Below are 24,673 nucleotides of genomic sequence, written 5' to 3' on the forward strand. Positions count from 1 at the left end.
GTGGTGCTGGTGTCGATACGAGTCATGCTGGTTGTCGTGTCAGTGATGATGGAGGTAATTGCGTTGGTGTTGGTGGCGGAACTGGTTGTTTTAGTGTTGGTGGCGATGGTGTTAATGATGATTGTGGTAGGGATGTTGATGGAGGTGGTCTTGGCGGGGATGATTGGGGGGGGTGGTTTTGGTGATGGTATTGATGGAGGTGGTCATGATGGTGATGATTGTGGTGGTGATGTAATGATGACTTGACCTAGCCTGGCACAAGCGCCATGGTGATGTCACTGCCACTTAGTGGCAAATGGCGGTTTATGTAATGGTGGTGGTGTTGATAGCTGTGGTGGTGATAAGGATGTGGTGGTGTGATGGTGGTTCAAACTAGATTTGAAGCTTTCGTGACTGCAGGAATTACTCTTTGATGGTGGTTGTGGTAGTGTAGCTGTTAGCGCCCGGTGCTACGAACTCTGCAACCCGATGTTGGATTCCTGCTCACGGCCAACACCAGTGACGATTATCTGAACCGGTCCTAGGACTCCCCTAGGTCGACTCAGCCTCAATGAGTACCTGGTGCGGTGTATAAACATCGCAACTGGGGAGAAAAATACGGCCGGGCGTAGTGTTAGCCACCCCCCACCTCTTGTGCCATACCAGCCTTCACATGTGCTGCTCGCTAACAGTACTTGCCTCAAAATCCTGGGAAAGGCTATACGAGGGGGATCTTTGTCTTTGGTGGTGGTTGTACAGACTTGGCGCGGAGCAGCCCGGGTTTGCGTACGTGGATGTGGTGCGGAATAAAGACGAGCGGAGGAAGCTGCAGGGCTTCTCCTGCAAGCAGTGCGAGAACGTGAGTCTACTCTTTGCCGCTAAATGCACCACAATAACAACAGCAACAACTATGAGAATAATAATTACGTTTTTAGTTAAATATCGGCCAAATTAGTCAAAGCGTTACCCGAAACTCGGGAGACCCTAACCAGCGCTAAAAGTCATTCTCTACAAACATGCAAATGTGCTTTTTACCCTGACAGCAAAAACAATAGTTGTATTTGCTCAGGAAAGTCTGAGGACTGATGAATAATGCAGCCCAAGTCAGGTTGGAAACTGGAATGCATTTGTAACAGGTTCCGGAGACACTTGTAGAGGTAACTTCTTTATTACAATACAACACTCCAACAGTCCAACTCTCCAACAGTCCAACTCTCCAACAGTCCTGATACTCTGTTACAGCCTAGGTACACTGCCTAGGTACACAGCCTAGATACTCTACTCTGGCTACGCTCTGGAACTCGCCCTCACAAGGTCGTAGAGTCGGGAGTTCCAGAGTCCCACCACTGGCTCTCACAGCATCCCAGGGTCTTCAGATGGCTGGTCGTGGGTCTTGGGTCTTGAGTTACAACTGGGCCCCGATCATCCAGGGAGCTCTCCTTTTATGCCTGGTCCAACGAGGGGTGGGGCCGTGTGCGCCACCAGACATCCCACAGAGCACACACAGAGCCCCCCCCCCCCGTTGGCGGCGCCAAGAGGCTTAAGCGCCTGAGAACCCAACGCCTGGTGCCAAGAGGCTTAAGCGTCTGGACCCGCCTGAGAACCCAACGCCTGGTGCCAAGAGGCTTAAGCGTCTGGCCCCCAGCAGCCCCTCCCTTCTTATGTCACTACATTACCCCCCTCTATGTAGCCTCCAGCCGTCCCGTCTGTCAATAATTAGAAAGTTTAAATTAACGAAAGGGAGAGAGAGAAAAAAAATACGCGAGCCTCAACAGGAAAAGAAAAGAGAACAAGAAAGCAACCATAAATACCATAACCAACCTGTACAACTCTACACTATATACAAGTGTAATAATCCTTCTGAGACGGCTTCGGAATCGGTCCTTTTTATTTCCACTTCCACAATACACTTTACTCACACACTCTCCGTTGCTGGCAGACAACAGAGAGCAGGCAGACTTCACACCAAGTTCCCACCGCGCACGTGGCACCCAGAGCCCCCGTACGCGCGTGGCTCTTGCTCTGCTCGTTCCCCAGTCTCCTCTCGATCGTTCTCTCTCTCTCTCTCTTAATCCCTTCGTCACGTGGTACCCCCCAGCCAATCCTCCGTAGACAGCATTCACCGTTCTCGATGGTTCCCTGTCAATCCCGGGACCACGCCTCTGATCCGGCTCCCCATTAGCTGGGGCCCCGAATGGCCAGGCCACTCCCCCCTGCTAACACGCCGCAATCACGCAGAGGCCATGTTCTCTGTCTCAACCCTTATTGGCTACAAAGCAGGACCGGCAAGCCAATCCCCACGTGAACCCTCTATGGCTGTTATTACACAAGCATCAATCAACAAAAAGGTGAAGCAATGACACGTGAACAAACGACCCGCGGCACACCTAGCCCTCCTCGGGATCCGCATAGAAAACGGGGAATTAATAACAACAAATATACAGATTCCGACGCGTTGGATGCACAACCACCGCATGGATGGCAGGGTTCCACACCACCCTGCCAACCTCCCATCCGTCAGGTGGTGAGAAGGTGAAGACCAACATGTCGAGCATCCCTCTTCACACACTAATCCGGACGTCTGTCTACGTCCTGGGTCGAGAAGTCGTACTTCAGGGTCGACCCATGTACTGGGCAAAGAAGTCGCACTTCAGGGCTGCTCCAGTATCTACATTTTTAAATATATATAAAATTTACATGACACAAACAAAATAAATCTGCCTGCTCCTGCCCAGAAATGGTGGCCGCACGCGCGAACCGCATCTCCAAAAGGCATCCCGTGCTTGCGTCCCAGCAGCCCTGAATGAGGACCACCACCGACATTACATGTCAACCGTTAGCACCCCCCGCCTTTCCAACCTGGCGCCTCCATCCTAAAACTGCGCACGTCGGCCATATCGGGGGGGAATTTCCGTGTTACCACCCCACCGCCTTTCCGACGCGGCATCACAACCAGTAGCACGCGTCGGCCATATCGGGGAACTTCAACCCAGTCTCTCTCCAAGACTCGCATCGCAGCATATAGCTGTACCGACCGAGCTGAGACCCAATCTCTCTCCAAGACTGGCATCGCAGCATATAGCTGTACCGACCGAGCTGAGACCCAATCTCTCTCCAAGACTCGCATCGCAGCATATAGCTGTACCGACTGATCTGAGACGACCCATCGTTCACTCCCTGCACAACATGCACCCTAACAACTGAGGGATACAGTCCCAACATAACGGGACAACTACACCTGAACACCACGAATTTCCAGCCCACTGTTTCAACACACCTCGGAGTGTTTCAATCTCCGGGCCGTCAGGGTGAGCCTACTGCTCCAGACGCACCACGGAGGGTCTCAACCTCCGGGCCGTCAGGTCAAGCCATCAGCTATTCCATGATGGGACCACACTCTCCGAGCCCTGTGAGCGCACAGCCCACTAGGCTAGACATGCCACGGAGTGTTTCAATCTCCGGGCTGTCATGTCAAGCCGTCAGCCATAGCATGACGGGACCACACTCTCCGAGTCATGTGAGCACACAGCCCCCTAGGCTAGACATGCCACGGAGTGTCTCTATCTCCGGGCTGTCAGGTCAAGCCGTCAGCCATAGCATGACGGGACCACAACTCTCGTGTTAGACACGCAACACCCGCTGGGCCATCCTGGTCAGGATCTGCACCCCAAGATATTTGAGAGCCAGCATGACAATTCCAAATCCTTGGCAGCATGTCACCATCTCAAGATAAATGCCCCATACAGTATATACATCGTTAACAATGACAGCACAAGCTATACATTAACAATCACGAACTAAGCTCAATACAAACCATACATTGGAGCGAAGCTCCACACAGTTTACCCAACAACAGTCACGACTCCCCGACGACAACGAAGAAAATATCAACAAAAAAATCATTAATCCGGAGCGCGTAAATGTACGAAGTGTCAGGGGCCTGGTCTCCCGACCTCCAACCTTTGGCCAGAGCAGCAAAGGCGGCGACCAGCGTGTCGGTCGCTGTGCCGGTCCCAGCGCCGGTTACAGTAAGAATGGTGCCCTCACTGTCCGGTCGCAGTGCTGATGACGCGGTATGCTAGGTTGAAGCCAGCTGTCGTCCGGCAGTGAAGGTCGCAGCGCTGATGACGCAGCGTTGCTAGGTTGCAAACAGCTGTCACCCGGCGGTGAGGGACGCAGCGCTGATGACGCGGCGTTGCTAAGTTGGACAGCGCTGAGCCCAGAAGTGACGTCGCTCCCAGCGGTCATTGCTCCCCCGGCAGAAGTGACGACACACCCGGAAGCATCTCCCACATCCGTGGGGGGAATGCCGGTGGCGGAAATGGCGGCGGCGGGCTCGGGCGAGCGCCGCGCCTCCTCTCTCCCTCCCGCCATCGGCCGCGAGCACCGCATCTCGCCCAGGAGGGAGGCGGTGGCGCAGAGCAGCTCTGCGAGGCGAAGCAGCGCCTCCTCCATTCCTGCTCCCGACGCTGGAGAGGGGACGGTCGGCGGAGCAGACAGCTGCTCAGCCGGCGGTGCGGCGTTGTTGTCGGCCGGCGGTGCAGCGTCGCTGTCGGCCGGCTTTGGCCGCCCCATCGCTGCTTGCTCCTCTTCATCGCCGTCAGGACTGAAGGTACGTGGCTTACTTCTTGTCTCCATAGCCACTTCTGACGCCAAATGTAACGGGTTCCAGAGACACTTGTAGAGGTAACTTCTTTATTACAATACAACACTCCAACAGTCCAACTCTCCAACAGTCCAACTCTCCAACAGTCCAACTCTCCAACAGTCCTGATACTCTGTTACAGCCTAGGTACACAGCCTAGGTACACAGCCTAGATACTCTACTCTGGCTACGCTCTGGAACTCGCCCTCACAAGGTCGTAGAGTCGGGAATTCCAGAGTCCCACCACTGGCTCTCACAGCATCCCAGGGTCTTCAGATGGCTGGTCGTGGGTCTTGGGTCTTGGGTCTTGAGTTACAACTGGGCCCCGATCGTCCAGGGAGCTCTCCTTTTATGCCTGGTCCAACGAGGGGTGGGGCCGTGTGCGCCACCAGACATCCCACAGAGCACACACAGAGCCCCCCTCCCGTTGGCGGCGCCAAGAGGCTTAAGCGCCTGAGAACCCAACGCCTGGTGCCAAGAGGCTTAAGCGTCTGGACCCGCCTGAGAACCCAACGCCTGGTGCCAAGAGACTTAAGCGTCTGGCCCACCCAGGGTCCCAGAGCCCCCAGCAGCCCCTCCCTTCTTATGTCACTACACATTATCTCCGAACTGTCCCAAGTGTCCCATCACTAAGGGGGAGACTCATTTGAATATCGGCCAAATTGGTCAAAGCATTACCGGAAACTCAAACTGCTGTATGGAGGCTTGCTCACTTTAATATTGGCCTAGGAGTATTTATTTATTTGTTACCATACTTCACCACGCTGATCAATGCAGGTCAGTTCGTACATCGATTTCTCGCCCGATGCCGTGGAATTCCCTCCCTCATCACATAGTTGACCGACTGACCGTCCAAACGTTTAGAGCAGAACTTGTGGCACACCTGTGTGGCTGGGCATTTACAAATGAAAACAAAACGAATGTGATAAAAGGTGTGGTTATGTAGACTATATAACCTTTTCACTATTTTAATTGCAGGGTTTTAAAGTTCTAATTGCGAAAAATTATCAAGAAATGTACAAGGGCCTTCGTTATTATTTGGACACCACTGGAGCTATGCACTTTCAAATCTACGCTGAAAACTCATTTCATTAGAACTGCTTTTTTGCGCTTAGTTTGTTGTCCTTCCCCCGCACCTACGCTTAGCGCGGTTGGCTACGTAATGGTACGATAGAAGTTAAACAGACTTACATACTTTGAAGTTAAAAAAGTTTAAACAATTCATTGATGCAAATCTGCAGAAGCACTTACCGCATACGTAACTACTCTCCTGTTAATTTGTTAGCGTTTACATTATTATACAATTCATTACTCGTTAATCTTTCAACAACGTCGGCCAAGATGCAGTACCGGAGCAAACGACCACGAGATGGCAAGGGCACTAGCTTGGTGGTAAAAGTCATCACCACCCACCCCCCCCCCCACCTCCGCCGCTTTACAAAACAACAGCAGCAGCGTGACACACAGCACAAATATCAACACAAAGCATTTAACCGCCTATGACTGCATTAACTTTTGTTACCGTTTGAACTTCATTGTTCTGAATCTGCTATGCCAGTCATCGAGTGAATTCTTTCACCGCCCTCGTTTTATACTATTGTGGTGGGGGGGATAGTGCTGCCTCCATACTGTGTAGACCATAGGTCTCGGAAGTGGCTCTGTGATATCCGCTTCAGCGGGCCGTATAACGCTCTGGCTCTCTATGGGCACAGATAACTGGTGTAACGCTGTCGCACTGGGCACAGATAACTGATATAACGCTCTGACTCTTAGCCTTTAAAGGCAAATCTCATGCGGTGCAGACTCTGACCTGAAATTGATCTCGCTGCTTAGCTGGCTGAATACTTGCAAAATAAATAAATTAAACAAGCGGTATGCCTCCTTAACATATTTGTCCCTCCACATGAGACATTAAGTATTTTTTTGCTACACAATCCATCAGCTTTAACGGACCTTCTTGGGAGTGCATAAATGCAAGAGCCGTTGGTTCAATACAGGCAAACTCTAGACCAGTTCCAACATTCAGTGTCTCATCTGAAGAGGAGTCAGTCTTGCTTGGGGCGGCCACAGTGGGGAGATGTTAATTCTCGCCCGGTATACAGGAGGTCGTGGCTTTGATCCCAACCCTTGACGCCTGCTGTATATTTGGAGTTTGCATATCTCTGTCCCCGTGGTCGTGTGGATTTTTCTTCAGGCCCTCTGGTTTTCCCCTCCACATTTAGAATCAACATCACGCGTTTAGAATATTGGGCTGGTATGAATGTCCACATGATGATGGTGATGATTTGAAACTTTCGTGACTGCAGGAATCCATACTCTTTGGTTCTTTCGGTAAAGTCCCGTAGGTAGAAAAATTAAACAAAATAAAAATAATATATCACGACGTGCTGGTTCAGCAGTTCCACTGCTGAATAATTTTTTCCGCCCGAGGACGCCCGCTTGTGTTGCGATCGAAACGTCGTGATATATTTTTCTTTTCTTTTTTTCTTTTTCTACCTACATGACTGAACCGAAAGAACCAAAGAATATGATGATAAGCCACTTTGTTGATCTATCATTTGTTATAGCCAGGTTGATTCTAACCAAAAAGCTATATAGCTCAGTGGGCCTTAACTGGTAAAATTTAAACAGTTAAGTTTTTATTTTCATCTTTCTTCATGCTGCTCATCTTGCGCCATGCCCTCATCTTTATTTGTTTTGGGATCTCCCGTCCCGCCCTTTCCTGGTCATCTTTATCTCACTGTGATATGCCACTACATAGAGGTAAGGCCCACTGAGCTATGTTAAAATATAGATTTTTTTTTTTATAGCTTGAACCCGATGCGATTGAACTATCAGTTAATGAGCAACAGGGCAGCAGTGTTGTAGCACAGTCACGGGACCACCTCATCTCAAGGGAGGTGGAGGAACGCTGTAAAGCTTTATTGCAGGCAGGGTGGTGGTGGCGGCTTCTTGCCAACCGTTGCCATGGGCTTCTTGGCCGTCCGCTGCGGTGTTTCGGGTGACGTACTGCGCCGTCCGTTTTCTTTTTTCGCACTCTTGGTTCCTGAATAACGCGACGGAGTGTCATACGGCGTCACCCGAGTACGGCGTCGGAGTGTCGTATGGCGGCACAACCAAAGTACGGCGTCAGTGTGACGTGCGGCGAGACCCGAGAAAAACTCACGCAGCAGAGACATTTCATTCCCATTCTAGTTCTAGGTGTTGCCGTTCACTTGTTGCCTGTTTTATTAATACGACTAGTAGGAAGTACCCGGCTTCGCCTGAGGGAAAAACAGAAATATATTTCAAAAACTCGTATTCTCTTAAAAAACATAACGTATAGATTTCCAAATACTAATGTAGTTGGTTCAACTGAGTTGCAGACGTATACTTGGAGGCAACACATTTATTTAACACCAACACACAGGGTAACTGCCCCTTAACAGAATAACAACCTATGGTGGTGACCACCAGGCTAACTACACTAATTACAACATAACTAGCGACTATGGACCGGGACCACAGCTCGGGTCCAGGTCAACGTGTTGGAGACTCGGAGAATGATGACGTAAACGAAGGTTTCTTATAGGATGAACAACAACGCCGGTCCCTCTGGGGGACCCGGCTTATATTCTCTGCGGCGTGGCTGGCTCCGCCCCTGGCCACGACCACCTTCCAGAATCCTCGAGCAGGATCTGGACCCCGACCACGTGACCATGCCTAGCCCCCACTTGGGGACCCTTTGTAGACTTAACCGGTCACGTGTGCTCTCGGGTCAACCAGAGTGCCATGGCCTTTAGTAACCCCATTCATACGGCCGGCACTCCCACACCCTATCCTGTAGGGCTGGCACTGCACGGCAAGCGTCATGCCATCCAGCGCTATCAATCAGCGCTCACCGAGCCCCTCTAGGGCCGGTACTACACTCACACCATAGTAGTATCCGCGATGTCGTTACACCGCACGCCGTGCCTCTAGGGCCGGCATTACACAGTGACATACCGCGATGTCATTACACTAATACTTAAAAAGTGTTTCCTTAGCCTGTGCTGCTGCAGTGGCTGTGCAGTCTCTGGCTTTTCTAGATGTACGCTGTTCACAATTTTTTTCAGCATGTGCCACTGCAGCAGTAACTGCGCAGTCTCTGGCTTGTCTTGATGCACGCTGCTCTGGAGTTTCCTCAGCCCGTGCAACGAAGGTGCATTCGTTGTGTGTTTGCTGTTGAGACAGCCACTGCTCCTCCACTGTTTGTTTCGCGCGCCACAGTGGCCACCACTTTCTTTGTGTTTTTGTTTCTTTGAGACTCTTAATTTTTGTTAGCCATTTTATTTCGTAAAAAAAATTACTAAGTCTTTAACGTGAAAGAACCTCCAGTCGCTAATCAAGCATTTTTTTGGGTTGTGCATGTGTAGCGCTGTAAATGGGCTGTGTACACTTACCTGTAGGGTCAGACACGGTCCAGCAGGGGCAGTCGCTATATTCCCAGCCCCAAAGCAGGGGAGGTGGCTGCAGGGTGTTCTAGGATCCCCCGGGACCCCCCCTGGAACTCTCTTGAAGGTAGGCGGGGCCAGAGGCTGACACACCGAGCTGGTGTATAAAAGCCAGACCTCTGGAAGGGTCCGGGGCCAGTCCAAGACAGAAGCTATAAGACCAGCTAGCTAGTACCCTGGGCCCCTAGCCTCGCTGCTCTTGTAAGGGCCGGGACTCTGTGGGCCAGTGGTGAGACCCTGGGAACCCCTGGCCTGATGTTCTTGTAAGGGCCGGGTCCGAGTGGGCCAGTGGTCGGGACCCGTACCTTGGCTGGGTCGGGTCAGTGCAGCCTCCCCTAGGGCACCCGTAGTCGGAGGACCCAGAGCCCGTAGCCCCGTGATAGGGCACATTAGCCATGAGGCAATGAGGCAGTACCTCCCCAGGCGGTATTCAGAAAGGGCCGTTGCCCTTGTGTGAGACTGAGGCTGTACTGTAGTGTTTATTGGAATAAAGTGTTGCCTCCACTACACATGTGCCGATGTGTGCTTTGCCAGGGCTCTAATTTATCATTACGATCAGCATACATTCTACAAAGTTAGATGTTCCTAGTTTACATTGCTCTAAGGGCAAAACATGACAAACGTTCATCTGAGGGCTTAGTTTATTGTATTTGTCTACTTAGTTAAAATTTAAACCCAATTGTTTGTCCGTTTAAAGTGATACAATGAAGGCAGACACACACAGACAGACAACAAATTACTTTTATATTTTAGATTATAATAACAATACTACAATTGTCATACTGTCGGTCAAAGTTCTCGGGGACTTAGTATCTATGGGGACCCTTCTTAGCTGGCATCAAAACGACGAAAGAAGAATCGGCTTCGCTTTCTGGCCGTGATGGACATCTCGATCTTGTGGGCGCTTGTGTAAAGTAGTTTGTCCCGTGGAGAAACTGATCCTATGCACAGTAATGTGTTGGGGAATCGGAGACCGTCCCCATGGGTTCGCAGCGGCCGTGTCCCCGGTGGCCAGAGAGAATTTGTGAAAAATCGGGATTTTGTCCGCCCCGGTGTAAAATTTCCCGACCTCTAACAGCACTTGCCCCCAACAGTCTGTTAAGGCTATACCATTGGTGGGGGGGTCTTTGTCTTTGTGCACGTGTACGGTGGCAGTTCTACTCGCACCTTCCCGAGGCGGAGCGAGTGCTCCAGATGACCGAGTGCTCACGTCACCGGGGGCGCTTCCAGCCGCCTAACACACCGGAGAACTTCTGGGAGGTCGGCTTCCCGTCCACACAGATGTGCCAGGAGAGAGGTGCGTGTGTGCATGCGTGTGTGTGTGTGTGTGCGGTCCAGCAAAACAACCCCCTACCTCCTCGTGTTGCCGGACGGGCAACGCTGTCGTGGGCAGTGCTGTGGGGGGAGGACCAATTCATATTGGCCTTTCCCCTCATGACTTTTGTAGCCACCACAGCGGCCAAATGGGGGTTCTGGACGGGTGCGAGGGGCTGGTTAACCCCTCCAGCTTCAATTAACTACCACTAAACTACGTTGCAAAAAACTTATTAAGCTTGTGCCGGAGGCCCCGGGGGGACAGGCATCTATGACGTCTCCTTGCCAAACCCCATTTGGTGGAGCCAGGAGACTGAATGCTTACCCTCGGGGCTCCTCCAGAAACAACACAAAACCACTGCGTATGGCCATGTGGAATGTTCAAACGCTCAATGCGGAGGAGAGGCTGCCACTCCTCTGTCGGGAGCTGAACCAGTACCGCCTGGATCTCTGTGGTATTCAGGAGGTCCGGTGGACCGGCTCTGGCTCCGGTCACCATGAGGGGTGGACAGTCCTCTACTCGGGACAGGAGACTGCCAAACAACAGGGTGTGGTTCTTCAGAATAAAATAATGAAGGGGGCGTGGGAGCGTGGCGGTGAGGTGTGGGAAGCTGTAAGCCCCAGGCTACTTTGGGCTCACCTTCCCATCAACCAGAGGCGGGGAGTGGTGGTCGTGGTTACTTATGCCCCCACTGAAGACGAACATCCGTGGAGGGATGCAGGCAAAGCCGATAAGTCAGATGCCTTCTATGACCTGTTACAGGTGCTAGCTAAAGTGGCCCCTTGGGATAGAGTCATCTTGTTGGGTGACTTCAATGCCCGAGTTGGTCATGATGCTGGCACCTGGTCTGGAGTAATTGGAAGGCATGGGCCAGATCAGCTCAATAACAACGGCAGGAAGCTGCTAGAATTTTATGCAGCCCATGGGCTTGTAATTACCAACACGCTATTCTGGCATCGGGGCATCCACACCACATCATGGATGCATGTCGGGTCCAAGCAAGAACATCTGCTGGACTACGGAGTGACAGAACAGCGGATGCGGGCCCATATCCTTGATACCAGGACCTACCGTGGAGCTGATCTGCCAACTGACCATCGACTTGTCATCTGTAAGATGCGCCTACCATTCTTCCACTCCGGTGGTGGGTGTACACCCAGGACCCCATTCAAACCTTTAGTTGCATGGTGTCAGCTAGCTGATGAAAGTTGTAAGCGAGAATTTCATCATCGCTTGCAGCTGGGGTTGGCATCGTCCCCCACTCTTCCTGATGTCGAGGGGAAATGGGCGAGGTTTAAGACTGTGGCTCATGCAGCTGCAATGGCTGTTTTGGGTACATGGTCCAGACCTCCCCAGAGAACCTGGCTGACAGAGGAGGCGTTCAAGCTGGCTGAGAAAAAGCGACAGGCCCACTCTCATCCGCTACAGCATTCCACGTCGGAGAATGAGGAGGCCTTCGCTCGGAGGTTCGGAGAGCCGTGAGGCGCTGCAAGGATGGGTGGTGGTCGCGGTTTGCTGAGGAGATGGAGTCTGCCTCAGTGGCCCGTGATCACAAATCGCTCTTTAACTCCATCAAAAAAGTAAACTGCAGCACCACACCTATTACCATCATTAGAGGAAAGAACGGTGATCCAATCTCCCGACCCCCAGGAACAGGTTTGCAGATTTGCTGAGCATTTCTGTGAGGTCCTGGGGAGGGGAAATCCCTCAGCTGGGAAAACATTGTGGGACAAAGTGAGAATGACCCTGCTGAGGCTGCGGTTCCTCAAATATTGGAAGAAGTCACCCCCTGTGAGTGGCTGGCTGAGGTGCCATCTGTGAGGGTGATCCAGAGTTTGAGACCAGACTACCCTACATGACTTCATAACAACAGTCTGGACCACTGAACGGGTTCTGCAGGATTGGAAGGATGCCCTGGTGGTCTCCCTCTTTAAGAAGGGGGACCGCACAGACTGTAACAACTACAGGGGCATCTCACTCCTTAGTGTGCCGGGAAAGGTCCTGGCAAGGATTATCAACATCGCCTTGCTAGGCACGCTGAGGAGAGGCTTGCGGAGCCCCAATGCGGTTTCAGGAAAGGGCAGTCCTGCACAGATACCATTTGTTTTGTCCGTCTACTACAGCAGAGGTATAGGGAATTCCAACAAGACCTACAGTGAGGGAAAAAAGTATTTGATCCCCTGCTGATTTTGTACGTTTGCCCACTGACAAAGAAATTATCAGTCTAGAATTTTAATGGTAGGTTTATTTGAATAGTGAGAGACAGAATAACAACAAAAAAATCCAGAAAAACGCATGTCAAAATTTTTATAAATTTATTTGCATTTTAATGAGGGAAATAAGTATTTGACCCCCTCTCAATCAGAAAGATTTCTGGCTCCCAGGTGTCTTTTATACAGGTAACGTGCTGAGATTAGGAGCACAATCTTAAAGGGAGTGCTCCTAATCTCAGCTTGTTACCTGTATAAAAGACACCTGTTCACAGAATCAATCAATCAGATTCCAAACTCTCCACCATGGCCAAGACCAAAGAGCTCTCCAAGGATGTCAGGGACAAGATTGTAGACCTACACAAGGCTGGAATGGGCTACAAGACCATCGCCAAGCTGGTTGGTGAGAAGGTGACAACAGTTGGTGCGATTATTCGCAAATGGAAGAAACACAAAAGAACTGTCAATCTCCCTCAGCCTGGGGCTCCATGCAAGATCTCACCTCATGGAGTTGCAATGATCATGAGAACGGTGAGGAATCAGCCCAGAACTACACGGGAGGATCTTGTCAATGATCTCAAGGCAGCTGGGACCATAGTCACCAAGAAAACATTTGGTAACACACTACGCCGTGAAGGACTGAAATCCTGCAGCGCCCGCAAGGTCCCCCTGCTCAAGAAAGTACCGCACAGACTGACGTTTGCCAATGAACATCTGAATGATTCAGAGGACAACTGGGTGAAAGTGTTGTCAGATGAAACCAAAATGGAGCTCTTTGGCATCAACTCAACTCGCCTTGTTTGGAGGAGGAGGAATGCTGCCTATGACCCCAAGAACATCATCCCCACCGTCAAACATGGAGGTGGAAACATTATGCTTTGGGGGTGTTTTTCTGCTAAGGGGACAGGACAACTTCACCGCATCAAAGGGACGATGGACGGGGCCATGTACCGTCAAATTTTGGGTGAGAACCTCCTTCCCTCAGCCAGGGCATTGAAAATGGGTCGTGGATGGGTATTCCAGTATGACAATGACCCAAAACACACGGCCAAGGCAACAAAGGAGTGGCTCAAGAAGAAGCACATTAAGGTCCTGGAGTGGCCTAGCCAGTCTCCAGACCTTAATCCCATACAAAATCTGTGGAGGGAGCTGAAGGCTCGAGCTGCCAAATGTCAGCCTCAAAACCTTAATGACTTGGAGAAGATCTGCAAAGAGGAGTGAGACAAAATCCCTCAAAAAGCCTTTGATGGCTGTACCGGAGGAATTTCATCTGGTACAGAATGGGAGGCTGATTGATGCCTGGGTGCAGTCAAGGGATGGCTCCCTATTGGTCAACCATGTTATGTATGCCTATGATCTGGTTGTGTGTGTGTGTAGTGTGTGTGTGTGCGTGATGTGTAATGTGTATGGTGTGTGTGTGTGGGGCGCACGTGCCAGGCTATTTAAAAGAGGAAGACGAACCAGCCAATCGCGTGCGTCGCAAGCGGCCGTACAAGGCCACCTTCTCACCTGCACGAAAGCAAGAAACGCACGCATGGCACACGATTGCACGATGCACAGTACACGATACGCGGTAACACGATGCAAAATACACGATACATGGTGATACGATACGCGGTGACACGATGCACAGTGCACGATACACGGTGATATGATACACGGTGACACGATGCACAGTACACGATACACGGTGATACGATACGCGGTGACACGATGCACAGTACACGATACACGGTGACATGATGCACAGTACACGATGCACGGTGACACGATGCATGGTGACACGATGCATGGTGACACGATGCATGGTGACACGATGCATGGTGACACGGTGCACGGTGACACGGTGCACGGTGACACGGTGCACAGTACACGATGCACAGGACATGATGCACAGTCCATGATATGCGGTGACACGATGCACAATATAAGATGCACAGGACACGATACACAATGCAAGTACAAGATACACAATGTACAGTACAAGATACACGGTGACACGATGCAGTGGAATGCTGCACAGTACGCGATGCATAGTACATGATGCACAGTACGCGATGCACAGTACACGATGCACAGTACACGATGCACAGCACAGTACACGATGCACAGCACATGATACAATGCACACTTGCAGCAGCAGGCTACATGAGAGATACGGTACACAAAGGGACAGCTTTGACCTCAGGGCCGTACGGCCACTTTGACCCCCTCCGGATTCTATTTGTCTTTCTTTTGTTGAACTTCTTTTGCACCATACGTGGCCAACCGTGCCAATCGGAGGTGTGGGGGGGATGGACAACAAACTGAACACAACAAAAATGGTTTTCCATATTTTATTGTAACCGTTATTTTTCATAATAGATTTTTGGGTTAGATCGCATAAATATAAATGTCGTTAAATCCGCCGCCACCACCCGACACAGCCAATTAATTAAGGTTTGCCACATAAACAAAACGTGGCCAATTCTTTACTAGTAGAGCACTAACCGTGATGTTCCGCCAGTAATTACAACAACTAGCATCAACAGGCAGACAGCACAGAGTTGTGGAGAAATCCTGATGTTTCGGTCTTAAAAAGACAGGGGGATAATGTGATGTCTTCACCTGTGAGCCAATCAGGTGCATGGCCAGAGGGGGGTGCGTTAATGTATGCATTCCATTCGGACTCGGGAAAAGGTTGAGACACATCGTACCATCGCCCCCCTCTAGCAAAACTGCTGCAGACTACATAGCAACGTGGAAACGAATTTCTACTAAAAAATGTTTTTACTTTACCAGGTAAGGCCCCACTGAGCTACATATTTCTCTTTCACAAGCGACCTGGCTATCACAAATGAGAGTTGAATGAGGTTGGCTTATCATGTGAACATTTATAGCAGCCAAATACTCTAAGCGCATGATGTTGATTCTAAATGTGGAGGGAAAAACCGGAGGACCCGGAGAAAATTCCACGCGACTACGGAGAAAGAGACATACAAACTCCAAATATACAGCAGCAGGCATCAGGGTAAGGATAGAACCCACGACCTATTGTATACTAGGCGAGGGACTTAACATCCCGCCACCAGTGGCGACTTCACGATAGCCTTGCACACTCGCGAGCTGCTCTGATTCTGCCTGCAGGTGATCTGCTGGCGGACAGGGGACAGGCCCAACTATCGGCGTCGCTCCGGGACAGAGTCTTCCTCCGCCCTCACTCCTGGGCTGCAATGCCACGGTCCACACATTCCTGGCGAGCCACGCAATAGAAAGATCGCATGCGGGCAGGTCACGTGACAGTGTTGTGATGTCATCACCTGGCGCCGTGATGTCACGTTGCACGCGTGTGCATGCACACGCAACCCACTAATCACATCCTCGCCTTTAGGTTTCTTCTCGTCTTGTTCTCTCATCACTTTCCTCTTCCCTCTGCAGCGCTGTCATTCCCTATCTCTTGGCGAGATGCTAACTACCTCGCCTGGTATCCAGGAGGTCGTGGGTTCGATCCTGACCCTGACGCCTGCTGTATATATTTGGAGTTTGCGTGTCTGTCTCTCGTTGTGGTCGCGTGGATTTTTCTCCGGGTCCTCCGGATTTTCCCTCCACGTTTCGAAACACGCGTTTCAAGTATTTGCTATAAATTTACACACGATGATAAGCCACTTTGTCGAGCTATCATTTGTGATGGCCAGGTCGCTTCTGAAAAATAACTTGCACAACTCGGTGCGCCTTAACTGGTAAAAATAAAAACTTGTTTAATAGCTTTTAGTTTATGTACATAGGTTGAATTTATTTCACGCCACCCGCGTAGCCAACCATGTATCTTTTAACATGGGAACTTTTTTCCCAATATGAAAAAATAAGAGTTGGTTTTACTCTTTCTGACAATAAAACTAGTGTTAAGATGTTAAGACAGCGCATTTATCAAAGCATGTTTTGTTTGCATATACGTGTGGTTAATGCAGACATGATTCCTTGCAAAAGGTTTCTATTTGGTGTTTGAACATTTTAACGCCTGCTTTATTGCCAGAAAGGATAGAACCCATTCTTATTTTTTTCACACGTGTATCTTTTGTCCGTATCCACTTCATCTCGTCCGGCCGTCCCACTGAGATTGTCCGCCAGTTGAAGAACCCTGATCCGCACGGTCCTCGGATTGCATGTCAGATTTTATTTTTTTTCGTTTGACACTGTTGGGAACTCGAGAGGCGTAAGCGCCGTGGTGACGTTACCGCCATTTACATTTACTGGCGAATGGCGGTTGTTGCCGCCCTAAGGCAGCTCACCTCTGTAGATGAGCTTCCTTCAGGCTCCCTCCAGTGGAGCCGATTCTGCTATCAGTGGTATTGACGAGCAATTGCAAGGGCTGCGCCTCTACTGTGATCACTGAACAAATGTTTTCTTGTACCACGTATATTTTTTATACTGCACGGTGCTGTCTGAACAATATGCCATGGGGCTTATAGAGAAACCCCCAAATGCGACCGCATCTCAAGACGCTTAGACAAACGGTAAGAATATTAACTTCAGAGGCGGTCATAAGGTCTCTGCGAGTCTGCGGGTGTCCGTGAGTATGTGGTCTCTAGGCAGCAGTGCATGTCGCTTAACACCCACTCCCTTGTGTGCCACAATGCCGGCCTTCATTCTGAAGAGTGACCACCTGAGGGATCCGAAATGGCGGGAGCAGTCCCTTCAAGACGCGTACAAAATAATTAAGCAAATGGGCATCGGAGCCAAAATCAAATTAGAGCAAAGAACAAATAGATATAAAGCGAAAGTCCACGAGTGGCTCAGGCCCAGATTGCCCCTGGGAGCTGCTGGGCCAGGTGGGGTCATCACAGTGACCACCATGCGGTGACCCATGGGGCGGCTTTTGGTTAGTCATCGAACAACGATGGCCACCGCATCGCCGCGGCGCTTTCAGATGTGCTGCGGCCGTCTGGAACGCTCTTTTTTCCTTCAGATATAAGGAAGCCACTGGAGCTGTTTACTTTTAAATCATCCGGATTGAAAAACTCAATACTTTAAAACTGCTTTTTGTGTTTTATTTTGTTGTCGTCGTCCCCCGCGCCTCCGATTAGCACGGTTGACTACGTACGGTGCGGAAGAAGTTTTACATACATACTGTCCATAGACTAACACTAGCATAGACTCAACACTTCCCCATAGACTCAACACTGCACCTCCAATTAGCACGGTTGGCTACGTACGGTACAAAAGAAATTCAACATACATACATACATGATGGTGGTGGCGACATTGGGGAGGTAGCTGCATGATGAAGTGGAAGGTGTTGACGGTGATGATGATGTGTTCGTCTGGAACGCTCTTCTGATATTAGGAAGCTACTGGGAGCTATGCAACTTTGAAAAATCATCATCTGGATGGAAAAACCCATTTCTTTCTAACTGCTTTTAGTGTTTAGTTTGTTGTCCTTCCCGCACCACCTATTAGCAGTTGGCTACGTACGGTGCGAATGGAGTTCAACGTCCAGTATATACATAAATACATACGAATTACATTTCAACTGCCGCATCGGGAGATCGAATCGAGGCGCCCACACTGCTCTTGTCAAGGAGCCATAAACCATCGTCATACGAACTCCGGCGGTCATTCTCACAGCAGCAGCGGCTTCTGTCTGCAGGCATCAAACAAAGACTGCAGTCACCGCTGCATTGCGTGGCGCTTTCTGTGGGCCGCCTGGAACGCTCTTTCCTTCCGATATAAGAAAGCCACTGGGAGGTTATGCAACTTTTTAGAATCATCTAGATTGACAAACTCATGTATTCAGAACTCACGTCAGACAACATCCGATAAGCACGGCTGGCTACGTACGGTGCGAAAGGTCAACATACATGCATTCTGCCCATAGACTAACACTGCCCATAGACCAACACTGCCCATAGACTCAACACTACCCATAGACTAACACTGCCCATAGACCAACACTGCCCATAGACTCAACACTGCCCATAGACCAACACTACCCATAGACTCAACACTGCCCATACACTCAGCACTGCCCCATAGACTCAACACTGCCCATAGACTCAGCGCTGCCCCATAGACTCAACACTGCCCATAGACTGCCCATAGACCAACACTGCCCATAGACTCAACACTACCCATAGACTAACACTGCCCATAGACCAACACTGCCCATAGACCAACACTGCCCATAGACCAACACTGCCCATAGACCAACACTACCCATAGACCAACACTGCCCATAGACTCAACACTGCCCATAGACCAACACTGCCCATAGACCAACACTGCCCATAGACTCAACACTGCCCATAGACCAACACTGCCCATAGACTCAACACTGGCCATAGACCAACACTACCCATAGACTCAACGCTGCCCATAGACTCAGCACTGCCCCATGGACTCAGCACTGCCCCATGGACTCAGCACTGCCCCATGGACTCAGCACTGCCCCATAGACTCAACACTACCCATAGACCAACACTGCCCATAGACCAACACTGCCCATAGACTCAACACTGCCCATAGACTCAACACTACCCATAGACTAACACTGCCCATAGACCAACACCGCCCATAGACCAACACTGCCCATAGACCAACATTGCCCATAGACTCAACACTGCCCATAGACCAACACTACCCATAGACTCAACACTGCCCATAGACTGCCCATAGACTCAACACTGCCCATAGACTCAGCACTGCCCCATATACTCAACACTGCCCATAGACCAACACTGCCCATAGACTCAACACTGCCCATAGACCAACACTGCCCATAGACTCAATACTACCCATAGACTAACACTGCCCATAGACCAACACTGCCCATAGACTCAACACTGCCCATAGACCAACACTGCCCATAGACCAATATTGCCCATAGACTCAACACTGCCCATAGACTCAGCACTGCCCCATAGACTCAACACTGCCCATAGACTCAGCGCTGCCCCATAGACTCAACACTGCCCATAGACCAACACTGCCCATAGACCAACACTGCCCATAGACCAACACTGCCCATAGACCAACACTGCCCATACTCAACACTGCCCAGACTCAACACTGCCCATAGACCAACACTACCCATAGACTCAACACTGCCCATAGACCAACACTACCCATAGAGACCAACACTGCCCATAGACTCAGCACTGCCCCATGGACTCAGCACTGCCCCATAGACTCAACACTGCCCATAGACTCAACACTGCCCATAGACTCAACACTAACCATAGACCAACACTACCCATAGACCAACACTGCCCATACACTCAGCACTGCCCCATAGACTCAACACTGCCCATAGACTCAACACTGCCCATAGACCAACACTACCCATAGACTCAACACTGCCCATACACTCAGCACTGCCCCATAGACTCAACACTGCCCATAGACTCAGCGCTGCCCCATAGACTCAACACTGCCCATAGACCAACACTGCCCATAGACTCAACACTACCCATAGACTAACACTGCCCATAGACCAACACTGCCCATAGACTCAACACTGCCCATAGACCAACACTGCCCATAGACCAACACTGCCCATAGACCAACACTACCCATAGACCAACACTGCCCATAGACTCAACACTGCCCATAGACCAACACTGCCCATAGACCAACACTGCCCATAGACCAACACTGCCCATAGACTCAACACTGCCCATAGACCAACACTGCCCATAGACTCAACACTGCCCATAGACCAACACTACCCATAGACTCAACACTGCCCATAGACTCAGCACTGCCCCATGGACTCAGCACTGCCCCATGGACTCAGCACTGCCCCATAGACTCAACACTACCCATAGACCAACACTGCCCATAGACCAACACTGCCCATAGACTCAACACTGCCCATAGACTCAGCACTGCCCCATGGACTCAGCACTGCCCCATGGACTCAGCACTGCCCCATAGACTCAACACTACCCATAGACCAACACTGCCCATAGACTCAACACTGCCCATAGACCAACACTGCCCATAGACTCAACACTGGCCATAGACCAACACTACCCATAGACTCAACGCTGCCCATAGACTCAGCACTGCCCCATGGACTCAGCACTGCCCCATGGACTCAGCACTGCCCCATGGACTCAGCACTGCCCCATAGACTCAACACTACCCATAGACCAACACTGCCCATAGACCAACACTGCCCATAGACTCAACACTGCCCATAGACTCAACACTACCCATAGACTAACACTGCCCATAGACCAACACTGCCCATAGACCAACATTGCCCATAGACTCAACACTGCCCATAGACCAACACTACCCATAGACTCAACACTGCCCATAGACTCAGCACTGCCCCATAGACTCAGCGCTGCCCCATAGACTCAACACTGCCCATAGACTGCCCATAGACTCAACACTGCCCATAGACTCAGCACTGCCCCATAGACTCAACACTGCCCATAGACCAACACTGCCCATAGACTCAACACTGCCCATAGACCAACACTGCCCATAGACTCAATACTACCCATAGACTAACACTGCCCATAGACCAACACTGCCCATAGACTCAACACTGCCCATAGACCAACACTGCCCATAGACCAATATTGCCCATAGACTCAACACTGCCCATAGACTCAGCACTGCCCCATAGACTCAACACTGCCCATAGACTCAGCGCTGCCCCATAGACTCAACACTGCCCATAGACCAACACTGCCCATAGACCAACACTGCCCATAGACCAACACTGCCCATACTCAACACTGCCCAGACTCAACACTGCCCATAGACCAACACTACCCATAGACTCAACACTGCCCATAGACTCAGCACTGCCCCATGGACTCAGCACTGCCCCATGGACTCAGCACTGCCCCATAGACTCAACACTACCCATAGACCAACACTGCCCATAGACCAACACTGCCCATAGACTCAACACTGCCCATAGACTCAACACTACCCATAGACTAACACTGCCCATAGACCAACACCGCCCATAGACCAACACTGCCCATAGACCAACATTGCCCATAGACTCAACACTGCCCATAGACCAACACTACCCATAGACTCAACACTGCCCATAGACTGCCCATAGACTCAACACTGCCCATAGACTCAGCACTGCCCCATATACTCAACACTGCCCATAGACCAACACTGCCCATAGACTCAACACTGCCCATAGACCAACACTGCCCATAGACTCAATACTACCCATAGACTAACACTGCCCATAGACCAACACTGCCCATAGACTCAACACTGCCCATAGACCAACACTGCCCATAGACCAATATTGCCCATAGACTCAACACTGCCCATAGACTCAGCACTGCCCCATAGACTCAACACTGCCCATAGACTCAGCGCTGCCCCATAGACTCAACACTGCCCATAGACCAACACTGCCCATAGACCAACACTGCCCATAGACCAACACTGCCCATACTCAACACTGCCCAGACTCAACACTGCCCATAGACCAACACTACCCATAGACTCAACACTGCCCATAGACCAACACTACCCATAGAGACCAACACTGCCCATAGACTCAGCACTGCCCCATGGACTCAGCACTGCCCCATAGACTCAACACTGCCCATAGACTCAACACTGCCCATAGACTCAACACTAACCATAGACCAACACTACCCATAGACCAACACTGCCCATACACTCAGCACTGCCCCATAGACTCAACACTGCCCATAGACTCAACACTGCCCATAGACCAACACTACCCATAGACTCAACACTGCCCATACACTCAGCACTGCCCCATAGACTCAACACTGCCCATAGACTCAGCGCTGCCCCATAGACTCAACACTGCCCATAGACCAACACTGCCCATAGACTCAACACTACCCATAGACTAACACTGCCCATAGACCAACACTGCCCATAGACTCAACACTGCCCATAGACCAACACTGCCCATAGACCAACACTGCCCATAGACCAACACTACCCATAGACCAACACTGCCCATAGACTCAACACTGCCCATAGACCAACACTGCCCATAGACCAACACTGCCCATAGACCAACACTGCCCATAGACTCAACACTGCCCATAGACCAACACTGCCCATAGACTCAACACTGCCCATAGACCAACACTACCCATAGACTCAACACTGCCCATAGACTCAGCACTGCCCCATGGACTCAGCACTGCCCCATGGACTCAGCACTGCCCCATAGACTCAACACTACCCATAGACCAACACTGCCCATAGACCAACACTGCCCATAGACTCAACACTGCCCATAGACTCAGCACTGCCCCATGGACTCAGCACTGCCCCATGGACTCAGCACTGCCCCATAGACTCAACACTACCCATAGACCAACACTGCCCATAGACTCAACACTGCCCATAGACCAACACTGCCCATAGACTCAACACTGGCCATAGACCAACACTACCCATAGACTCAACGCTGCCCATAGACTCAGCACTGCCCCATGGACTCAGCACTGCCCCATGGACTCAGCACTGCCCCATGGACTCAGCACTGCCCCATAGACTCAACACTACCCATAGACCAACACTGCCCATAGACCAACACTGCCCATAGACTCAACACTGCCCATAGACTCAACACTACCCATAGACTAACACTGCCCATAGACCAACACTGCCCATAGACCAACATTGCCCATAGACTCAACACTGCCCATAGACCAACACTACCCATAGACTCAACACTGCCCATAGACTCAGCACTGCCCCATAGACTCAGCGCTGCCCCATAGACTCAACACTGCCCATAGACTGCCCATAGACTCAACACTGCCCATAGACTCAGCACTGCCCCATAGACTCAACACTGCCCATAGACCAACACTGCCCATAGACTCAACACTGCCCATAGACCAACACTGCCCATAGACTCAATACTACCCATAGACTAACACTGCCCATAGACCAACACTGCCCATAGACTCAACACTGCCCATAGACCAACACTGCCCATAGACCATATTGCCCATAGACTCAACACTGCCCATAGACTCAGCACTGCCCCATAGACTCAACACTGCCCATAGACTCACGCTGCCCCATAGACTCAACACTGCTGCCCTAGACCAACACTGCCCATAGACCAACACTGCCCATAGACCAACACTGCCCATACTCAACACTGCCCAGACTCAACACTGCCCATAGACCAACCTACCCATAGACTCAACACTGCCCATAGACCAACACTACCCATAGAGACCAACACTACTGCCAGACTCCACTGCCCATAGACTCAACACTGCCCATAGACTCAACACTGCCCATAGACCAACACTACCCATAGGACTAACACTGCTCATAGACCAACACTGCCCATAGACTCACACTAACCATAGACAACACTACCATAGACCAACACTGCCCATACACTCAGCACTTACCCATAGACTCAACACTGCCCATAGACTCAACACTGCCCATAGACCACACTACCCATAGGACTCAACCTGCCCATACACTCAGCACTGCCCCATAGACTCAACAATGCCCATAGACTCAGCGCTGACCCCTAGACCTCAACACTGCCCATAGACCTGCCCATAGACCAACACTGCCCATAGACTCAACACTACCCATAGACCAACACTGCCCATAGACCAACACTGCCCATAGACTCAACACTGCCCATAGACCAACACTGCCATAGACCAACACTGCCCATAGACCAACACTGCCATAGACCAACACTACCCATAGACCAACACTGCCCATAGAACCTCAACACTGCCCATAGACCAACACTATGCCCATAGACCACACTGCCCATAGACCAACACTGCCCATAGACTCAACACTGCCCATAGACCAACACTGCCCATAGACTCATACACTGCCCATATACCAACACTACCATAGACTCAACACTGCCCTAGACTCAGCACTGCCCCAATGGACTCAATACTACCCATAGAACTAACACTGCCCATAGACTCAACACTGCCCATAGACCAACACTGCCCATAGACCACACTGCCCATAGACCAACACTGCCCATAGACTCAACACTGCCCATAGACCAACACTGCCCATAGACTCAACACTG

The 24,673-nt window shown here is 50.8% G+C and overlaps 1 protein-coding gene across 1 annotated transcript in view; it reads left to right on the forward strand.

Moving 5' to 3' along the window:
• Positions 1 to 17,303, forward strand: part of LOC133340779 (uncharacterized) — a 38,453-nt gene extending 21,150 nt beyond the window's left edge. The window contains exons 12-14 of the mRNA XM_061549166.1: positions 739 to 838; positions 14,059 to 14,140; positions 15,748 to 17,303. Of these exons, the coding sequence (XP_061405150.1) occupies positions 739 to 838; positions 14,059 to 14,140; positions 15,748 to 15,900 (335 nt within the window). The 3' untranslated portion in view covers positions 15,901 to 17,303. The remainder of the gene's footprint in view (positions 1 to 738; positions 839 to 14,058; positions 14,141 to 15,747) is intronic.
• Positions 17,304 to 24,673: the final 7,370 nt, after the last annotated feature.

This window comes from Lethenteron reissneri, chromosome 10 (genome assembly GCF_015708825.2).
Source record: "Lethenteron reissneri isolate LAM-NWPU_2019-01 chromosome 10, ASM1570882v1, whole genome shotgun sequence".
Lineage (NCBI taxonomy): Eukaryota > Metazoa > Chordata > Hyperoartia > Petromyzontiformes > Petromyzontidae > Lethenteron > Lethenteron reissneri.